This window comes from Orbicella franksi, chromosome 11 (genome assembly GCF_964199315.1).
Source record: "Orbicella franksi chromosome 11, jaOrbFran1.1, whole genome shotgun sequence".
NCBI lineage: Eukaryota > Metazoa > Cnidaria > Anthozoa > Scleractinia > Merulinidae > Orbicella > Orbicella franksi.
Genome location: NC_138155.1, coordinates 19316471 through 19335043, shown reverse-complemented (window position 1 = coordinate 19335043; position 18573 = coordinate 19316471). Strand labels below are relative to the sequence as shown.

The window sequence follows — 18573 nt, the reverse complement described above, 5'->3', positions numbered from 1 at the left end:
GGGGGGGGTGTACTCTCAGAAATTTCGGATATCTGTATGCCGTGGAAAATTAAGTGGTCTTCAGCTCTTAAAGGTAACACTGAAACACCAGATGATTCTCGAAGTATCACAGGGATCACTAAGCTAAATAATTTTGAGTTTAGTTCCGCTGAGTCAATTACTTGTTGGCGCGCATATTGCATTGACCGTGGACAGGTGGGAAAGCATTTAAACCGGAAAAGCCTGTTGCACATTATAATTTAGCGTTGTCCAACACGCAATCGGTCTGGTTGTAATGCTAATCGTATTTGATAGAATCTCAAGTTTTCTTTCGACACATACTCACATACTGGGGTGGTGACATACTACTAGATGGGCGTGGCCGGGAGCCACGAGTTAAGTCAGGCAACTCGCAAAGCTTAACCGAGAAGAGTGATAGTGAACCACTGGTGGAAGGACTGCAGATTGTCCCTACGCCTTACCCTAATGGGCCTCTGTGTTATTCTAATGAACTGATGCTGTTACAATGATACTATTTAGCTTTATGAACATGCTAATGGTCAAGGGTTTCTTCTGAAGTATAACAGATGATCTAATGTACTTTTTGTCCGACACTGCGCGCAGGCGCAGCGCAACAGTGCCTTAACAAACTAATCACTCTAGAACATCTGAAAACATAGATCTCGCGAACAGCTTACTCTCCTTAAAATAGTTTTTCACAAAGAACTACTTATTACAGTGGAACCCCGCTCTACGGATACCCGCTTAATACGGACACCCCGATATTACGGACAGTTTCGTTTTCCCCGACGAAAAGCGCATTATTTTTTCTAAAATTAACCCGCCTATTACGGACACCCGTTAATACGGACAACGGACACTTTTCTGTGTCCCGAGCGACAAACTCTTATACACCGTCAACCCCGCTTTACGGAGACTGTTTGTATCTGTGCACTGTCTATTGTCATTGTCATGATTATGTGCTAATTAGAGATTTTGTACCCTGGTCAAATTATGACAGATTTCGGCGGGTTAATACAATCTTATTACTAAATGAAACAGTGGCAAAATAGCATGACGCATTTGACCAGTTCTTTCTTCCGGTGCATTACCCAGTCTGCAGTCCTTATATAAAGTTTTCTGCCTGATACGCTTACACAAAAGTTTCACTTTCTTGGTCTTTTGCTACACTCCTGGCTTGTAACCTTCTTCCTCTTTGACGTGTTATGCTTGCCACTCACGGTGATCAGCATCGGCCTCCGTTCGTATTCCTGGGTTGTTGCCAACGTCTATTAATTGTTCAAGTAAATCCACGTGCTTCCTAGGACCATCAAAAATATAAACACACGGTATTTCCATACCAAGGCCTCTACCCGATTAACTGCTTTTCCACATACTTCAACTGATCCTCGATTAGTAGGCTTTGAAATAAAATGGGTGACTATACCAGTGCGGTTTTTAGTGTTTGCGAGGTGATATGGAATGTGGCCGATAACTCGACTTTCCTTTAGCACGGCGACTGCGTTTTTGTCCTCACTATTTCCCGGCTTTGGTTGCAAAGGCAAAATTTCACCGAGAGTGATACAGTTAATGATTTGTAATTTACAGTACAATTAAAACGTTTTGTTGCCGTACAAGTGTCGGCCTTAGTGTTTGTATCGATAAAACACGTGTCCCTGACTTTTTTCCGACGACCCCGGTTAATACGGACACTCCGTTAATACGGACATTTTGGCATGTCCCCTTGGTGTCCGTATTAACGGGGTTCCACTGTATTAATATTTTGTTTATTTGTTTCCGGTCAGACCGTTTCACTCCTTGTTTCCAATTCATATAGGCGAAATTTATTTCGAACTTGCCACTACACTTTTAAACTTACACTTTTGATGACCTCGGTTTGATTTTGTTGTTGTACCGGTAATACATCGCCGGATTAACCTCTCGACTTCTTAAACTTGAAGGGAGATCAGCTGTGTAGCAATTAGCGTAAGGGCGCGATTTTGATTTGCTTTAAGATATTTCAACTCGATTAATTTATAGTCCTTTAACGTACTTAATGCTAAACAGCATTCCAAGTTGATCCATTATTGTGTCTTAACGAACTTAAAGCGTTTTGGAGAATCGAAAACATCCAGGTTCCAGAAAATCTCTTTGCGTTTGTTATGACAACCATTCACAGTCTTGTTTACATAAAGGAAATACACACGCTGACAAACTAGACACGACGGCGGACAGGAAATTAAGCAAAGTTAACGCGCAATGTTTCGATCGAAAACGTCTAAAAACAGTTTTTATGTAGTGAACATTATGTTTCTACTGATAGCAGTGAATTGACGGGATTTTAATTAATGATAGTTGGCCTTTTACTTTCGCCATTGAAATTGATTTGTCTCTTGTTCTTGTATAATTATTGTGTTATTTGCGCCCAAAACATTGACATAGATTTTCGTTTTTCTCAAAGGGAAATACTGCGAGTTCGAGCATTAGACTTGGCATGGTATATGTTTAATAATGATATTTTACGGCTGTAAAGTAAAATAATGGGAAAGTGAGGTACCAGATGCCTTTTTATGCAGTTAAACATGACCTATATTTTGCTGTTATTTCTCACACGCTTCATAGGTGTTTTTAAAATGGTTTGGAAAACCACTATATCAACATATCTGAGATTAGTTTAAAACGAGAAATAAATTAGAGTGGTTTTTCCACATTTGTGTGAAGTTTGAAGTCAATTGAATTTATTTTAAGACTTTAGCAGCGCTTCGTCCTCGCACCTTATTTCGGTCATTTTATTACACGAAAAACCGCACTTTGACCGCGCTTTCAAATTTTCGCAAATTTCTGAAAAATAAAAATTCGCTGAAACCTTACAATATGATTTTTAGAATAAGGTCACCTAAGGGCGTCTTTGGGCAAAATATGAGCGATTTGCCAAATGGGTCATTGACTGCCGTTTCTCGATCCTAACAGTCAGCCATTCTTAAACGTGAAGGCGAAATTCATTTATTAGGCAGGGCTTATCATAATGACCATCTTACCCAAGACAAACAAACAAACAAACAAACAAAAGAACAAAGCGTTACTATACTGATGATAGTCGTTCAGCCAAATTCTTATTAGATAGGGACCCTTAAGCAACCAGGACGGCAACGGCAACGAAAACGTCCTCAGGTAATTTAAGACATGGGTCAGCAGTTAATTTTCCTCAAAAAAGTGAGGGGGTGGTCTACCTTCTCAGATGTCGTTCATAACAAAAGAAAATTTTGGTAGACAAATACTTCTCCTTGAGTGATCATTTTGACTTGTCGCACTTATGCAAATTAGGCAACGTGACTTGATACGGCTAACAAAATGGGAACAGTTTATTCAAAGAAGGTTTCAACTCAACCGGTACAAGAAAAGTCCTAATGGCAACAGCAAAGGAACTATGCTTGACAATTGTACCCAGTCCCCCGATAAAAGTGATGTGTCGTTTTAAATTTTTGTCTCAAAATATCTAAACTTTTCCAAGCGTAGTAACGATGTACCTAATGGCCCTAAAATCATGAAACAAACATCACCTTTTAATGAAAAAAAAAAATTGTTTCCATTTAATGTAAGAGATTTTGCGGCTTTAAGAGGTCACATGACCTGATCTGCATATTCTCGACACGCGAAATTGACAAAATCTAACAACCTTCTGACCTGGCAAAGTTTCATGCTGCTTCAACTAAAGCTTCAAAAGAAAGACTACCCCCTAACTTTTCGGGTGAATAACTGGAAGCCCTTGCCTTAATTTGCTTGAGTCACCAAACGAAAGATTTATTAAGATTACTAACATTACTTACCATACTTTCATAACTTACCATACTTACCGTGATTACTTGCAATACTAACATTACTTACAATACTAGCATTACTTACAGTACTTACATTACTGACAATACTAACACTACTTATAATGCTAACATTGCTTACAATACTAATATCACTTACAATAGCGACATTACTTAAGATACTGGCATATCTTACAATTTATACTAACATTACCCACAATAATAACATTACAATAACACTGCAGTACGCACTACTATGGAGAGTTCGGGGAAAAAGAACAGCCAGCTTAGTTAACAAAGTGCCAAAACTGGCTGCGAATATAAGTTACACGAAACATTATATAGTTATGCTAGTGATAGAATAGAAAGAGGAGTTACTTATACTAATCCAGGAATAAAGGAATCCTACTTGATTTTTTTAATGTTGTACGAGTTTACCCTTTTCTCCAACAATATAAAATTCTATGCTTAGAGTTGCTTTCAACTTAGCTTTCAAAAACTTCTAAGAATGATTTTGTATAATCAAGCTTACACCTATAGATAAAATTCCAAGCAAAACAATGTGGTTGATTACCATAAGGTCTTTATCAATATCGGATTTACGAAACAAAACATCCATAAGTGAAAAATCTAGCATTTCGTTTTCATGGATGAGTAGCCATTATGACACTCTTTCCAAAAAAACTTGAGTTGCTGTATACAAAAACGTCTAATTCTCCACGGAATCTTCTTCAGTCTTACAGAAGGTAAATAATAGCGAAGTTATTATTGAAAACTATCAGCCAAAGCCAAAGTTGACGAAAATATAATTGAAATGTCGCTCTGTTATTATAAATTTTCTTTATTGCCGCTTTTCATGTGACGTTGACATATTCGAAAATGACAATACTAAAATAACGCTAATGCTAAATGCTAATGCTAATGCTAATGATAACGATAATGATAATAATAATAATAGTAACTAAAGAGAAAAAAATGCGTCTGAGTTTTTAGTTTCATTAAATTAAGACCCTCTGGGAAGCTGATGTTTTACAAAGATGAAGCTCGACAGCATTCTTCGTTTTATAAATTTTGAAGGCTATGAGGTGAGTCGAAGGAAGCCTTTTTTAAGTACTTGCTAGGTGAACAGGCCATACACTAGATAAGGTATCAATTTTAATGTGGTGAAGCTCTCGAGTAATAACTTTTCGATTTAATAGCAAATTTCTGGGACATATGTTGCTATTATCCTTTGGCCGCGACGTTATTGCCCCTCGGGGAGGACGTCTCCGTCCAAAGCTCTACATTTAAGTGAAAAATGTCTCCAAATAGCGCAAGTATGGAAACCGCATAGAACTTAATCTTAGCAAGGTTGTTTATAAATAAATCATCTATGATATCCCAGTTTCGTGATAATAAGTTACCGTTTCTATTTTTTATGCCATAAGCTGAAAGACAAAAAAAGCAATAAAAACAACTCTTTTGTAAGTAACAAGTTCTTGTAGTTTTGCGTTCACAGCACAGCTAACTTGATAAATGATAACATTTTCTGATTGTCTCAATTACTGCTTGTCTCACTCCAGCGATCTTCCAACAATAAAGAATCGGATTAAGAGATGAATTGAACATCAGGAGAGCGAAGGTTAGTTCCCAAACGAGGGCAAGAGATGGCGGATACGTTTTGAGTACAGTAGTTAAAATTGTCACTATACTATATGGAAGATAACAGGCCACTAATGACATCTGGACCCATAGTACACTGGATACTGTCTTTCCGTATCGTGCTATATTCACTGGAGTTCCTCCCTCACTCGGTGGTTCTTGGTGAATATTGTCTTGTACTTGAGAATGATAATGGTGCAGCGTGAGATAGTTTTTCGTGTAACAGAAGGTGGAGACTGCCACACAGATTAACAGTCCTACACAGGTGATGAAGGTATGAATTAGTTCGTTGAATAGATATGTTAGTGAGGCGGCACTGCTCAAAAGGCAAGACATAATTACGAAGACTCTCACGCGCCTTATAGTTACAATCTGTCTGTATCTCAGACCCAACGACAGAGCGAGAAGTCTGTCCACACTTATTGCAGTTATAGTTTGGAACGATACTCCGCAGAATACTACAGCTGTGGTAGTATTAATGATATCAGAATAGAAACATAGGAATGTATCGGCCGGAGAAAGTAGGAATGTAATGTATAGAGGCTCTGAAATGAAGCCCACACTGAGATCAGACCAAACAAGGCAACTTAACAACAGCTTTGAAGACGGATGAATAGACGACACCTTTGGAAGAGCAGCAATGATCAGAGCATCCCCCAGAAATGCAGTCACGGATATAAGAACATTTAATGTTAAAAGAAACGTTTTTTGCTGTATCTCATCTACTGCCCCTTTGTAGCAAAAGGATTCTTGATAAGTTGTTTGGTTTCCATCGTTTGTTAAATTGGCCATGATTTCTCGATAAGTTCTCTGTTTTAACTCCGTAGTAAATAGGTCAGTTAAAATGTCCAGAGTAGCAAGGAAGATGTTGTGGAATGATTATTTTCCTTTGCCAGTGGCTCGTTCCGCAATTTTGCCGTCCGTGGAAAAGAATATTTCCTTTCATCTGAACTCCACAGCCACCTAAGGAATATAATCAACGATAGATAAGTTGTAGGTCCATTAAAAAAGACCGAAATAGCCCAACACCCTCGTTTAATAATAGCAACAATTCTGCTTTTCAAAAAATAATAACAGTAATAATATGTATATATATATTTTAAAATGTTCGAAGTCCTTAATTCTTGTTATAGAGCACAATTACCTGTTCAAGCTGAAATTTTGATTCGGGAAATTAATATTAAAATAATATTTGCCATTGTCCCAAGAGTAAAGGATAATATTATTTGCTCAGGTGAACGTGAATATTCAGCGTTATATATTTACTTAATTACAAACGACAAATGGTTTTAGCGTAATAATTGGTTTTTTTTGTATATATTTGTTTCTTTTATACAAGGTGATTTCGAGTGTTTTTCAACGAACAGCATGAAGTAGAAATAAAAAGATTTTCTTAAAAACGTTTATTATCTCGAGCTCAACTCCGCACTGATTTTAAAAGGAGCGCAATCGTTTGAGCGGAAGTAAAATAGAACATTATTTACTCAGCATACGACATTATATTCACCAATTGTTCGTAGATAATGACATATCAAAAACTTAAAACCTCATGTAAATTAATGAATTAGGTCGTTGAATAGATATTAAAATTCCAAGTGTTATTAGGATAACGGCACCGTTTAAAAGCGAAGGCTTTGTTTGAGTCCATCGAGTAAGAAAAAATTGACAGTTTGCCAATTTGTCAGTTTCACTCTAAAATTCACTTTTTGATTGAACTCATAATAGAACAAACGATTTTTCTGTGGAAACTCAACAATGTTGTATTCAGATATTGTCATTTCCCGAATTCTGCTTGGACGTGAAAACGAAATTAAAATATACTTTCATTGTTGAACAATTTTTTCTTATACTGAGCACTTCTTTCTAACATATTACTAACTCAAAACATTTTATACTTTCAACTTTTCTCGAAAACTACAAGGAGACTAGAATACATGGTGACTAAGTTTTAGCGTAAAATGTTTAAAGAACAATTAGAGTCGCTACCACAAGATGGCTAATCAAAGTTCACTTACGTATCATGATAGTTTCGTCTCAAAGTTTGGTCTTCTCAATTCTCAACCTTACAGCCCTAAAAGTTGCGTATTGAATAGGGCCCCTTTGCGCGATTGTATATCATGTCTGCCAAATCATTGCCCCAGCGTACGAATATTCGATTTTATCTTGCGATCGAAGGGCGGGAATACAAATCTTTTACGAAGATCCAGCATTTCGCATACCTATCCCGACCCTAAGCAAGAGAAACTCGTATGAGAACTGATGATGATAAGTAAAAGCTGCCGGCGATTTTCGTGGGTCGTTTCAGCTAAAATATCGGCTCCTCTCTTGACAAAATATTGTGATTTTTCCTGCGTCCCGTAAACGCAATTTCTCGTTATTTTCATCAATATGTATAGAATTCTTGGTCAGGGCACTATTTTAAATGTACTATTACCTTTTTTTTGTTTTTTGGTCAGAGGTTTTCGGTCCCTTTTTCTCTCAGGATCTATAAATGACTTTCTTCGCCGAGCCAAACACCCGTTATACAGGAAAAAAGCAGCTTTGAATCCTCTCTAAATGCAAATCGCGATTGTTCCTCACTCGTTCAAAGCTGAGAAACATCACGGCAAGAGGAAAAAATGACTGACGTCACCTTTTGTAATTTGCACTCACAACTTAGTTTATCTGTATAATTACCTGTCATTATAACTTAAAACAAAATGTTATATACCACGATTTACATGACAATTAGTGGACTAGGTTTTGTGAGCTTCTATTGACCAAGGTCAATAGAAGCTTTTTAAACTGAACTGGAAGGCTGATATCACTTTTCATGACGAAAAGTTCATGGTAAGAACAGCTTTCTATTAAAGTATCACAACCGTATTTGCATTTAAACCTCTCTGTTAGAGTGTCTCCAATGAGATGCCATCCGACAGAACCACTGGCAGCATTTAATACCTCGTTCAAGTTTGCATTGGAAAACAAATGTTCTCTCATCAGGCAATAGACCTCTGGCATCAATTTCCTCATTACCAAAGAAGTAAAACATCACAATACTCTACGAAATTTGAATAATAATGCTATCATTTAGTTTTCTTCCTTGCCGCTCTCGTTTTTGATGAAAATTGACAATAACAAGTTCTTAGCGCTAACTCAAAAACCTTGCGGTTCCTTTAGCCTCTAGGCTGCAATCGCCAATTACTTTTCTTATTATTTTCTTTAATCAACTTGTAACGTATATAATACTCAGCGCTAAGTGCAAGTCAATGAGGATTGTTGTTATTGTTGTTATTGCTCCTGAAATTTGTATTGACTACGTCAAAACAACGCCCACTTCTGATCTGATGTGTGTTCTTTACCAGTCATTTGGAAAATTGAGGCGATTTTCTCAAAAGAAACTTGATTCTTTCCAGATTTGACTAAATAGTAAAGAATAAAATAAAAAGAAATGTTCCCTCCTTTTACATTCAAGCTCGCTTAGTTCTTTTGTTTTTTTCTAGAACTAAAAAATGTTGTCTACATAAACATCTAATTTGTAAGTATCATGCTCTCAGTAAATGTTTGTGTTCTTTACCTGTTATTTTGGAAATTGTAACGATTTTCTGGAGAGAAACTCGGCTCTAATCATGCAGACCTGACTGAATAGTTAAAAATAAAGAAACATGCAAATGTTTACTACTTTCACACTTAGGCTCCTTTATTTATTCTTCCTAGAACTCAGAAATAATGTGTGCGATAACACTTTTGTAATTAACATGCTCTCAGTATAATTACTTTCTTTGCAGTCTAGGCTAACGGTACAGTTAACTTGACAGGACAGACTAGCTTCCTTATTATTTTCTTTACTGCTTGTCGTACTCCTCTGATTTTCCAGCAATAAAGAACCGGGTTAAGAGAAGAGTTAAAAGTAAGGAGAGATAATGTGAGTTCCCAAACGAGTGCTAGGAATGGAGGATAAGTTTCACTTAAATAAACTACCATCGTTGCTACACCAAAAGGAAGATAACAAACTAGTAATGCCATTTGCACCCGCATTGCACTCGATACTGTCTTTTTGTATTTTGTTATATTTATATGTGTTCCCACTTTGTTAGGCTCCTCTTGGTCGTCATCGTCATGCACTTGAACATGAGCTTGGTGATGATGGAGCGTAATGTAGATGTTTGTGTAACAGCAGGTCGAGGTTACTAAACACAGTAACAGTCCTGAACAGACGAAAGCTACTGTAAGAATGTCGTTGTAAAGGTATGTCATTGCCGTGGCACCGTTAGAAAGCCAAAGCAAAACCACAAGACCCTGTACTCGCCTCAAAGTTACCACATGTCTGTATCTTAATCCCAATAACAAGGCGAGAAGCCTGTCCACACTTATTGCAGTTAACGTCGATAGCGACACTCCACAAAAAACGGCAGCTACCATGTACGTAATGGGTTCAAAATAGTAACAACATTTGGAATTTTCTGCAGACAGTAAATATGTAATGTAAAGAGGCTGTAAAATCAGGCCCACGCAAAGATCGGTGTAGGCAAGGCAACGAAGCAAAAGCTTTGACGACGAATGAAGGGACGAAACCTGTTGGAGAGCGACAATAATTAAAGCATTCCCAAAAAATGCAGTGATAGATATAAGAGTGTTCAATGTTGAAAGAAATATACTTTGTTGTGTTCCACTAATCGCTACAGAGCAATAGAAAGTTTCATGAGTCGTGTGGTTTCCATTGCCTGTTAAGTTAGCCATTTTATCAGCGATAACCGCAGCTCTAGTTCGTTCAGGTTAATCCAGGATAAAATACGTAAGGAATGTCAGGGAAATATGTGTTGAATTTTCACAGTGATGTCATCGGTCAGTAGTCTTCACAGTTAATTGCAACAGCGGTAAAAAAAGGCCCAGTGTCTTCTTTAATACAGCTTGCTACCAGCTTTAATTTGGCTATAATAATGAAAAAGAAACAGAAGAACAAGAATAGAACGTATTACGATATGAAATTGTCTGAATAATCATATAAATACGAGTGCAATAAAGTATTTGCATTACATCTATGATTGAAAATTGAAAATTATCTCAAAATTGCACAAGCCCTTAGGCTAACGAAAGTGGGCGAAATAATTTGCACGGCAGCGTAAAATAAAAATCAACGAAAAATTGTAGAGAAATTTTATGCAGAAATCAAGAAAGCTCGATATGTATTTAAAAGAGTAAACATTTCTTTTATTAGTGAAATCTAGAAATTCAGTTTTCACGGCGCAAGATCATTTACGTGATCTTCTTTTCGGGGAGATTAAAATGCAAATTCAGACTTATTTAATAATTTACTCAGGTGTGTCACATTAACACATATTTACCCAAGAGTTCAAAGATATATACTTTGAATATAAATGTGCGATTTAAAATTCTGGTTCACTGATGTGATTAAACCCACATATTTTTCCCCTAACAGTATTAAAATCTCATTTCGAGTGTTTTTCACCAAAAACAAAGCGTTTAAACGTGTCAACAAAAGTCGCTCGAAAATTTGCCACGCAGTTAGCCGTTTTTAAATGTGGAAAGTGTTCATGGGTGCATCTTATTAAAACAATTTTCGGGGCAATATGTGTTCTGAAATATGCCCGATATTTTGTTTTGGATTATTTAGACCAGGTAACGATATCCAAAAAAAAATTATTGGTAACCATTAATTATAATTTCCCTTCGTTTTGAAATATTACTAACGCAAGAAAGTTAAATTTCAGTAGAAAATCTTAAATAAAATCGAATATTCCAGCATTTGTCTTAAGTCGAACATGGTTTACCTTAATGGACTATTTGTTAACGTAAAATGGCTAATTAAAGGACACTTTGATAATTTAGTACGAACGACTTCTTAACCCTATATGTTTTCACTCAGTTGAATATAAGTTAAGAAGGTACAAGAAGGTACAACTTAACGTCAAGTTAACTGGGTCTTTACTTGGATTTGGTAACCCAGGCATCAAAGGAAAGATTTTTCAAAGTTTGGAAATCATGGGGTAACAAATATTACCTTATTGGACATTTTTAATTTATAGTTGCATATTTTACTTCTCAATTTGCGTTGATTTTGAAGCGCCCTACAGGCTAACCAAAATACTGCTACGCAATAAAATATCGAAAATAGTTTATTTATTTGTGAAATGCAAATTAAAACACTAAAATTGCGAACAAACCTATTCCGACACATAGCAAATGAACACTTCGGGGGAATGATGTGTACTTCTGCCCATGACGATTTTCGTGTCGTTTCAGTGACAGCTTTTCAGTGTGGGGGCGAAGTAACCGTCGCAATTTATCCTCTACCCCAAGTGTACACTTTACAATGTCTTTTATCAAGTTAATATTGTGAGCAATTACTGAGTTGTGTACCCACCTTTTGAGTTAGTAGTCGGAGTTCTTCAGTTTCCGTGATTTTTCTTTTAAGGAAAACAAACAACGACTTTCTTTGCGAATAAACCACAGCTGTTCCAAAGGAACCAAGGCTTGAATCGTTTTCTGAATGCAAATTATTATTAGTGAACTGTTCCGGATCGTGGGAAATAAGTCAAAAAGACAGCTGGGATCGATAGAAATTATAGCGTCATGTCCTTAGTTTTACAATCAATTTTACCATAATTACAGCTTATTGAACAATGATTGGGCATTTGCGTGTTACCGATATCTTAACGTGACTTGATGAAGCATGATAGTATTGACCCGTTTAGGTATAAGTGCTAGACAGAGCTGGAAACTGGAAACTGTGGCCAACCTACTAACTTGATCGTTCGAAACCCTGCGTCAGGCCTGTCATTTCGCGGAAAAGCATACGCCTTAAAAGATACTCCCTAAAAACTAACCTTAATGTATCTTAAAGCAAACAACACTGGAAGAAATCAATCGATTTCCATCAGCGGCGGTTACTAAGCTCGCCACCTTTGCCATCCCGGCAAATAAACATGGCTGGCAGTTGCTGAACAAATTTCTCATTTATTCGGAAGACATCACTCCAAGTCCAGGATATTTGAAAGGATGAAGAATTTTCAAATTCTGCTGTCGCGCTTGGAACAAAAGTCCTTTCAAGAACTTGTATTTAGCTGAGACATTTAAGAAACGTAAATGCCGTGTTTACGTTGATGGCCAGCAGGTTAGATCGATTGACCGAAATTTATATTGCTTTAAACTAAAGCTAGTCACTTTTAGGCGATGATGACAACTGTGAATGGAGTCAACAACGATAAAACAAAGATACCGATTGAATTAATTTTTCATAGTGTTTCACTTGTTTCTTTTACTGCCGAACTCGATGACTGACAATCGATGTACATGTAAACTTATTATTAAAACCACGGCTGCATACGTGTATGCAAACGAACAATTGCGTCTGCGTCTTTATGTTTTAGTCCGTTATTCTGTATTCTTTGATATTCACCGCTGAACATTGGTAAATATTCACCTCGACTTCGTCTCCGTGAATATTCACCAATATTCACTTCGCCTTCGGCAAATAATTATTAAAGATCAATATAAAGCGATGTTTACGTACAGACGTTAATGAACCAAAAAAATATATATATTAGGTATCACAAAATATTAGTAAATTACTAAAACTTAATAATTCAAAGCTAATACTGTAATGAGTAGTGACTTTAGGAAAAGAGAAATCGTCTTTCTTCTCAAAGGATCATTTTTTCTTTGTTAAATCGTGCTCTAAGGAGCTATTCTTCCAAATAAATACCTGAGTATACCAGAGCAGCCTGTGTACTACCAGATGATATTGGGTAGACAGTCCTATGCAAAAGGGTCACGGTGGACCAGTTAGACAGATACGAGTGATTCCTTAAGATGCGTGCTCTGCCACCGAAAATTGTCAGAAGGAAACTCTAAGGGATTAAAGCATTTTTTTTTTCATCCACTCCTGACCTTCCTCCTTCACAAATCATTTTTTTTTTTTTTACTTCAGTTGCTCTTCTTTCACTTATGTATGTAATTTATGTTGTTTTCTAGAATATAAATGACCTGTTTTATAGGCTTCATGTTTTCTTTAAGATATTCAGAGTTATTTACCTTGAGCAGCAATAAAACTGACTAATGGTGTCGTTCACTGCTAGTCTAATTTCCTTAATTTTCCAGCATTAAATAAATGGACTTGGTGATGAATTTAACATTTACGACAACTATCGTTGTCTCTCAAGCCAAGTCTAGAGATGGCGTATTTAGTCCACTTAGGGTATGTATAGCTATGAAGACACCAAATGGAAGATAACAAGCCATTAACGTCATTTGTACCCACAATGCACTATCTATTGACCTTCTGTATCGTGCTAAATTCAGTGGAGTAGATCTCTTGGACTGTCCTGAGTATCTTCCGTTTGGTTGGGCTTAGTGAACACGACTCTGTAGTTGAATTTGATGTTTTGTTAATGTGAAATAAATTTTCGTGTAACAGCAAGATGAAATTATTGAACACAGCAACTTTATCGTGCAGACGACAAAATAAGTTCTAATTATCCCATTACAATTGCTGTTATAATTATAATGGCAATTAAAGGAAGCCAAAAACTAACAACAACGACCCCGTGATACTCTCCTTAAAGCTACGTGTCTCCATTTTAGCTCCAACATTAGGACGAGAAGTCTGTCAATTTTTATGGCAGTCAGTGTCAACAAAGACACTCCACGTAAAATCAGTCCCAAGGTAATTTTAAAGGTTCAGAGCACAGCAACAAACTTTGGAATTCAATGGAAACATCAGGTGTGTAACACGAAGAAGCTGCGTGATAAGACCCACGCAGAGATCGGTGACTGCAAGTCAACCAAACAAAAGCTTCTATGATGGATGAGGGGACGACGAAATTTGAAAAGCAAAAATTATGAGAACATTCCCTAGAAATGCAACGATTGAAAGAGGAACATTAAAAGCCGAAAATAATATATTTTGATCCACGCCAAAAAGTCTTGTAATACATGACAAATCTTCCATTACTGTCTCGTTTTCATCCACAGTTAGGTTCACCATCATCGTCTTGTGATCAGGATTATAATCTCTTGTTGTGATATACTGAGGTACTTGCCAAGATATTTTCTTTGGTACATTCAGTTGGTTTGAGTGTTTGGGGTGTTTTTTGATTATCTTATACCTTTTTATTTTCTTCCTGCATTGAGTGTTTTTATCAAGCTGTTTAAACGAAAATAGGTTGCTTCCTATTTCCTCGACATTCCCTTGATTGGCCTCCGGTGATAATCAGCTAGTGTAACTTTCCTAATGAATATATAGCAGTCTTAGTTCGGCAATCGCAAAATTCAGAGCTAAGGAATAGACATTGAGAGTTAAGCTGGACAACCGGTGAGATTCTCTTACCTATACTTGTAGGAAGCAACAAATTGAGATGTTCAATGAGGATTGTTGTTATTGTTATTATTGCTCCTGAAATTTGTATTGAGTACATCAAAACAACGCCCACTGCTGATCTGATATGTGTTCTTTACCAGTCATTTGGAAAATTGAGGCGATTTTCTCGAAAGAAACTTGATTCTTTTCAGATTTGACTAAATAGTAAGGAATAAAATAAAGAGCAATGTTCCCTCCTTTTACATTCAAGCTCGTTTAATTTTTTTTCTAGAACTCAGAAATGTTGTCTACATGAATATTTAATTTGTAAGTAACATGCTCTCAGTAAATGTTTGTGTTCTTTACCTGTTATTTTGGAAATTCTAACGATTTTCTGGAGAGAAACTCCGCTCTAATCATGCAGACCTGACTGAATAGTTAAAAATAAAGAAAAGTAAAAATGTTTACTGCTTTCACACTTGAGCTCCTTTATTTACTTTTCCTAGAACTCAGAAATAATGTGTGCGATAACACTTTTGTAATTAAAATGCTCTCAGTATAATTATTTTCTTTGCAGTCTAGGCCAGTAGTACAGTTAACTTGACAGTGCAGACTAGCTTCCTTATTAATTCCTTTACTGCTTGTCCTACTCCTCTGATTTTCCAGCAATAAAGAACCGGGTTAAGAGAAGAGTTAAAAGTAAGGAGAGACAATGTGAGTTCCCAAACGAGTGCTAGGGATGGCGGATAAGCTTCACTTAAATAAACTACCAACGTTGCTACAACAAAAGGAAGATAACAAACTACTAATGCCATTTGCACCCACATTGCACTCGATACTGTCTTTTTGTATTTTGTTATATTTATATGAGTTTCCACTTTTTTAGGCTCCTCTCGGTCGTCATCTTCGTGTACTTGAACATGAGTTTGGTGATGGGCTCAAAATAGTAACAATATTTGGAACTTTCTGCAGACAGTAAATATGTAATGTAAAAAGGCTGTAAAATCAGGCCCACGCAAAGATCGGTGTAGGCAGGCAACGAAACAAAAGCTTTGACGACGAATGAAGAGACGAGACCTTTTGAAGAGCGACAATGATCAAAGCATTCCCAAGAAATGCAGTAATAGATATAAGAATATTCAAGGTTGAAAGAAATATACTTTGTTGTGTTCCACTAATCGCTACAGAGCAATAGAAAGTTTCATAAGTCGTGTGGTTTCCATCTTCTGTTAAGTTGGCCATTTTATCAGCGATAACCGCAGCTCTAGTTCGTTCAGGTTAATCCAGGATAAAATGCATATGGAACGTCAGTATATATGTGTTGAATTTTCACTGTTATCACCGGCGGTCAGTAGTCTTTACAGTTAATTGCAACAACGGTAAAGAGAGTCTCAGTGTCTTCCTTCAAACAGCTTGCTGCCACCTTTGGCTATAATAATGAAAGAAAAAGTAAAAAGAAACAGAAAAACAAGAATAGAACCTATTACCATATGAAATCGTTTAGTTAATCATATAAATACGAGTGCAATAAAGTACTAACACTACATCTATGATTGAGAATTGAAAATTATCTGTATATTGCACAAGCCCTTAGGCTAACCAAAGTGCGCGCAGTAATTTGCACGGCGGCCCAAATTAAAAATTAACGAAAAATTGTGGCCAAAGAAGAAATTTTATGCAGAAATCAAGAAATTTTGGTACGTCTCTAACAGAGAAAACATTTTTTTATAGGTGCAAACTAGAAGAACAGCGCAAGACAGTTACGTGATCTTCGGGGAGATTAAAATGCAAATTCAGACTTTAATTTACTCAGGCGTGCAACATTAACACACATATTTACTCAGGTGTTCAAAGATATATACTTTGAATATAATTGTGCGATTCAAAATTCTGGACCACTGATGTTAATAAAACCACATATTTTTTCCCCTAACAATATTAAAATCTCATTTCGAGTGTTTTTCACCAAAAAAAAAAGCGTTTTAACGTGTCAACAAGAGTTGTTCGAAAATTTGCCAAGCACTTTAACTGTTTTTAATTGTGGAAAGTGTTCATGGGTGCATAATTTTAAGACAATTTTTGGGGGCAATATCTTTTAGGAAGTATGCCCGATAATTTGTTTTGGATTATTTAGACGAGGTAACGATACCAAAAAAATATATAGGTAACAGTTTACTACAATTTCCCTTCGTTTTGAAATATTACTAACGCAAGAAATGCAGTGAAAATTTTAAATCGAATTTTCCGGTGATTTGCCTTTAGTCGAAGATGGTTTACCTTAATGGGCTATACTATACCTTCGTTAACGTAGAATGGTCAATCAAAGGACACTATATGATGATAACTTAGTCTCAAGCTTTTTTCTACGAACAACGTCTTAACCCTACATGTTTTCACTCAACTGAATATAAGTTAAGAAGGTACAGGAAGGTACAACTTTATGTCAAGTTGAGTCTTTACTACAAGTTAACAGGTACAAATAGTCCATGGATTTGGTAACCCAGGAATCAAAGGAAACATTGTTCAAAGTTTCGAAATCATGGGATGACAAATATATCTTATTGGACATTTTTAATCTGTAGTATAGCTGCACATTTTTTACCTCTCAATTTGATTTTGAAGCGCCCTACAGGCTGAGCAAAATACTGTTAAGCACTAAAATATCAAAAATAGTTCATTTATTTACCAAGTGCAAAACACTAACACTGCGAGCAAACCTATTCCGACGCATAGCGGTTAAATTAATCGAACACTTCTAGAAAATGATGTTAACTTCTATCCATAACGAATTTCGTCTCGTTTTAGTGGGATCTCTCGAGTGTGGGGGTGAAGTAACAACCGTCGCAATGTATCCCCTACCCCAAGTGTGCACTTTGCAATGTATCTTTTGAAGTTAATATTATGAGCTATTACTGAGTTATGTACTTGCCTTTTTAATTAATTATCGAAGTTGTTTCTTCGGTTCTTCTTTTAAGACCAATAAACAACGACTTTCTTTGCAAAGCAAAACACTTACTACCAAGGTCTGAATCGTTTTCTGAATGCAAATTATCATTAGTCAGCTGTTCCGGAGCGTGGGAAATAAGTCAACAAGACAGCCGGAGATCAATAAAAAATAGTAATAGTAACGTCATGTTCCCAGCTTCACAATCAATTTTACAATAACTGCAGCTTGTTCAACACGAATGATATTGGGCATTTGTGTGTTACTGATATCTTAACGTGAGTTGATAAAGAGAGATAGCATTAATCCGTTCAAGTATAATTACTAGAAAGAGCTGGAAACTGCACCAAAGGTCGTTCGGAATCCTACTTAAATCTTTATTGTTATCATTATTATTACTATTATTATCATTATTATTATTATTATTCTATTTTTTGAATAATAATAATAAGAAGAAGAACTTTATTAAAATCTCCTCAGAAAACCTATTTACAAATCTTCACACATTCCACTATCGTAGACTACATGTAAAATTATTGTTATTGTTATTCATTTTGTTTTTTAGGCAGTTTGTAAAGATGTCTATTTTGTTGATTAGCCAAACTGACCACTTCAAGAACGAAAAACGACTCTACATCGAGTAGTTTCTATATTAGTTTAATTTTTTGTTCTCACTCTACCAAGTCGTGCAGTATCCTGAAAAATAATAGCGGAGCTCCAGCGGCCCGAAGGGCCGCCAAGCGGAGCCCCATACTCATATAGGAAAGAAAAGGAAACCCATGAGTTGATTTTCTCATGGTTATTATGGCTAGCGGTATTGCTCGTGGGCGCATACGCACGATGGCGACGACGACGACGACAGAGTCGCGCAACATGGCGGCCATACTCCAAATAAT

The 18573-nt window shown here is 36.4% G+C and overlaps 2 protein-coding genes across 2 annotated transcripts; both read right to left on the bottom strand.

Annotated features, from left to right (window-relative positions):
• Positions 1–4857: 4857 nt before the first annotated feature.
• LOC145503250 (adenosine receptor A3-like) lies at positions 4858–8357 on the bottom strand. The gene is made up of 2 exons (XM_081482742.1): positions 7870–8357; positions 4858–6398 (listed from the first exon to the last, which is right to left on the bottom strand). Exon 2 carries the CDS (start codon positions 6225–6227, stop codon positions 5298–5300), a length of 930 nt encoding a protein of 309 aa, XP_081338868.1. The 5' UTR covers positions 6228–6398; positions 7870–8357; the 3' UTR covers positions 4858–5297.
• A 761-nt stretch (positions 8358–9118) lies between these two features.
• On the bottom strand, positions 9119–10395 carry LOC145503247 (melanocyte-stimulating hormone receptor-like). Its single transcript, XM_081482739.1, has one exon. The coding sequence runs from the start codon at positions 10152–10154 to the stop codon at positions 9204–9206; it is 951 nt and encodes a 316-aa protein (XP_081338865.1). The 5' UTR covers positions 10155–10395; the 3' UTR covers positions 9119–9203.
• Between the last annotated feature and the right edge of the window lie 8178 nt (positions 10396–18573).